Source organism: Lipophrys pholis (genome assembly GCF_963383615.2).
Source record: "Lipophrys pholis genome assembly, chromosome: 5".
In the NCBI taxonomy this organism is placed as follows: Eukaryota; Metazoa; Chordata; class Actinopteri; order Blenniiformes; family Blenniidae; genus Lipophrys; species Lipophrys pholis.
This window is the reverse complement of record NC_137628.1, coordinates 14,365,631-14,369,164: the sequence shown is the minus strand read 5'-3', so window position 1 is coordinate 14,369,164 and position 3,534 is coordinate 14,365,631. Positions and strand designations below refer to the sequence as shown.

Here is a 3,534-nt window from a genome sequence, read left to right as displayed (position 1 = left end):
ATGTACTGATCTGCTTTTACCCGCCATGACACGCGGAAATGTCGTGAAATACACCTGAAATGTCTGCAGTTAAGTTAGCAGTTACATTCTGCTTCGGTTTTGTTCCTTTCTTGTGTAATACTTTCTCACTCACAAGAAAGAGGAAGGGTGATAAATCTCAATAAAATAGGACTCAATCTGATTTTTGGTGTCCATTATTTTTTTGCACCCAAACAAACAAGAACACAGTATAAAGAATCACTTTTAATACGAAAATAAATCCCTCTCCATCTTCCTCAAGGTAACATGGACAGGCACCACTATGAAACTTTTGAAAACTTTGGAAACAACACTTTTCTTCTTCACCTTGACAACGGAAGAGGGTGAGCAGTTCTCTTGTTTGCTGATTCAGTTCTGTCTGCCAGTGTTCTGTTGATTCAGCTTTTAGTCGGACTATAACTGTGTCCCGGTTTTCTCTACAGGTTCGGGCGTCACTCCAAAGACGAGCCATCTATCTTGGTTCCATTGAAACAGTGCTGCAGGTACAGGCACGAATGTCACACAGCATTGTATGTAAAGATCTTAAAGAAAACATTCTTCTTCCTTTTTTTTTTTTTTTTTTTAACAAAGTTCATAAGAGTGGCGGACACAAGACAACACTGAAACCAGAGCTGGGATATTAGTGATGCTGTCGTGAAAGATAGTTACCTCACTGCTATCAAAGTAGCCTCAAAGCCATGCTGTCACGCTGAGTTTGGAAAAACATGGAGAACACAACTGCTATAGAAGAAGTTTCTTGGACATTTCACTGTATTTTGCAAGAATTGACTTTATGTTGAAATTGTAGTCAACTTCAGCAGTAATTACTTGGTCATGTGATAATATAAACATTTTTATCACGTATACTCTGCGCCACAACAAAGAAAAAAACCTAAATGTTTAAATTTAAAGGTTAATATGCCATTATTTTACTGATCTGACCCACTCGAGATGAAATTGGGATGTGTGTGGTCCCTGAAATTAAATGAGTGTGACACCTCTGGTATACAGTGTCTTTTTATGGTTCGCCTTAAAATCTGGAACCTCAAAGTGCACAAAGCTTTGCACGCCCCTCGTGGTATCTGGAAGCAACGAGGGACAGGTTCAACTGATTCTCTTTTATATTTAAATCAAACAGCATATCACTCTATTACAAGCTAAATGATAAAAACACCAAATGTCAGATATTATTTGTCACACCTTTCTTGTCTTTCCTATTGACTGGTCCATAACTATCTTGTATCGTTCCCTCTTCTCTTGCTCTGCCCTAGAATCCGTCGTTCCACTTGGCTACGCCTGCGTCTCCTGTCGATGCCTCAGTATCGTCTCAGCGACGTCATGAGAGCCTCACTTTCCCGTGATCCCCTTCACAGCGTGGCGCCCCTGCTGACCGAGCCCCACCTCGCAGCTCTAGATCGACGTCTGGACACTGTGCTAAAGACTGTAAGTCGTTGCCAAAAACAACCAAGAGGTGAAGAGGTCATTTATGATGACATAGCCCATTTGCAAGACGTGGTCACTCCTGCGGGAAAGAGCGGCCTCACAGCTCGATGATGTATTTACGCAGAATGTTTGAGAATCTGTCAAAGTTGGAAACTAGCTGTGCTCTCCGTCCAGGTTAGGTCTATTTGTTCTGGACTGTGTAATATTATAGCGTGCAGGATTCAGTATTGAAAAGAAAATAGAATTTACATCTAAAAAATTTCAAATGTTGATGCAAATAAATTGTCTTTTGTAGGACGCAATGTTTGTGTATTGTCTTCACTTTGACGGAAAAGGTTTCTAGAGTCATGTCAGATTTACATGAACCAATCGACTCATGCCCCGTTTACACAATGTTTCAAGTGAAAATGCAAGTTTCTTTTTTTCAGAATTTGAAAATGATGTCTGTTTACACAGAAACAGCAGAAACACTGAAAACAATGCATTTAGCTTTGCCAGACCATGAGTTGGCGCTGTTGGTTGTATTTGCAAAAAAAACCACACCCACACCTGGTAACTACAGCCGTGATGCACATGCACAGTAGCAGCTTTTCACAAAAGTTGCGTTTAGTTCGTTTCCACAGAGACGGAGTCTGGGTGTTTTTAAAAAGTTCTATTTTGCAATGGCACCGAGCACCGTTGTCATGTACACAGACAACCAAAACGCACCAGAAGTTTTCTGTTTTCACCAGAAAATATTGTTGTGTTAACTGGGTGCCGGTTTGTTGTTATTTTGTGTTTCATAAGAAAATGAGGCTTTTGGATACTAGAAATATGAAAAAACAAACTTGTGAAAGCTTTTTTCAATTCACAGCTTTCTTATTCCAATGAAGGTTGACCTGACATGACAGGAGAGGAGTCAAGTTTCTTTTAAAGAGAATTCCATGTGCTTCAACCACGGAGTACAAAAACATCAAAAGCATCTCATATATTTTGAATTGTACCCTCTGATTTTTTAATGCACGTGTGAAATTTTTCATGCCCTTACCTCAAGCTCGCCTCTCCTCTTTGTGACAGGCGGAGGCTTTATAGCTGTCACCAGCATGCAACGCACTGTGTGCAGCAGTCTGAATGAGGACACAAAAACATAGCACGGAAAAACATCCTCGTTATCTTGACGAGTGCTGGAACCGAGCGAACAGACACAAACACAAGCTTGATTAAAAACATAGCTTGTCGGGTTGTTAATTGCAACTTCATCCCAGCATAGTTCAATGACCGGCGTGAGAACAGCTGGACAGAGCCGTGAGTAAGGTCAGGTTAGGTAGCAGGTGGGAGCGTCTTATCTGATGAGACGCAAGCCAAGAAGACAAAAAACAAACTCCTTTTATTTGTCTGCCTTCGGCTCATTCATGCCCACTCAACCCGCTGAACTTTCTATGTGCGTCACTTCAGTCGTAACATGAGCGGCTGCTTGCTGGAGGAAGTGTGGGATTGTGTCATGCTTTTAAAAATGGAACACTGACTTCTCAACTGCTGGCAAACCGAGACATATCAGCTTTCTTTATTAGGAGCCATCTTCAAAGGTACCGCTCTGACAAAAGAAACTTCTACATGGTATTTTAGTGTTCCTTATATTATATTTCATCTATTTCCTGTGTAACTCATCAGCTATAATGCTGTAAACATCTCATTTATACAGATCGACCTTGACACCTGGATGTTTGGAGTAAATCCTTTAAGTACAAGAAGTTGTAATGTTGGACCTTTATGGGTTTATCCGCATCATTGAATCTTGACCATCTATGACGCTGCCATTAATTCACCACTTCTCCTTGGTCATACAGCTTCACCCTCCTAAAAAAAGCTGCACATTTTAAACTAGTTTAAACCTTTAACACTTGACCATTTTAGCTGTCCCTAACATATAAACATCTAGAGCAGGAATACGTTTTAGTTCAGGGGCCACATGCAGCTCAGTTTCATCTATAGTGGCCCGGAATGGTACAATTGTGCCATAATAACCTTTTAATTTAATTGTTAAAGTTTTTCTCTGTTGTGGTGCAGACTATACGTGATGAAAATATCTATATT

The 3,534-nt window shown here is 40.4% G+C and overlaps 1 protein-coding gene across 1 annotated transcript in view; it reads left to right on the top strand.

Annotated features, from left to right (window-relative positions):
* LOC308109808 (extracellular serine/threonine protein kinase FAM20C-like) overlaps positions 1 to 1,572 on the top strand; it is a gene marked incomplete at both ends in the record, with an annotated part of 41,498 nt that extends 39,926 nt beyond the window's left edge. Inside the window, 3 exons of the mRNA XM_080463614.1 lie at positions 281 to 362; positions 462 to 521; positions 1,290 to 1,572. Coding sequence (XP_080319740.1) covers positions 281 to 362; positions 462 to 521; positions 1,290 to 1,572 — 425 coding nt within the window. The remainder of the gene's footprint in view (positions 1 to 280; positions 363 to 461; positions 522 to 1,289) is intronic.
* Positions 1,573 to 3,534: the final 1,962 nt, after the last annotated feature.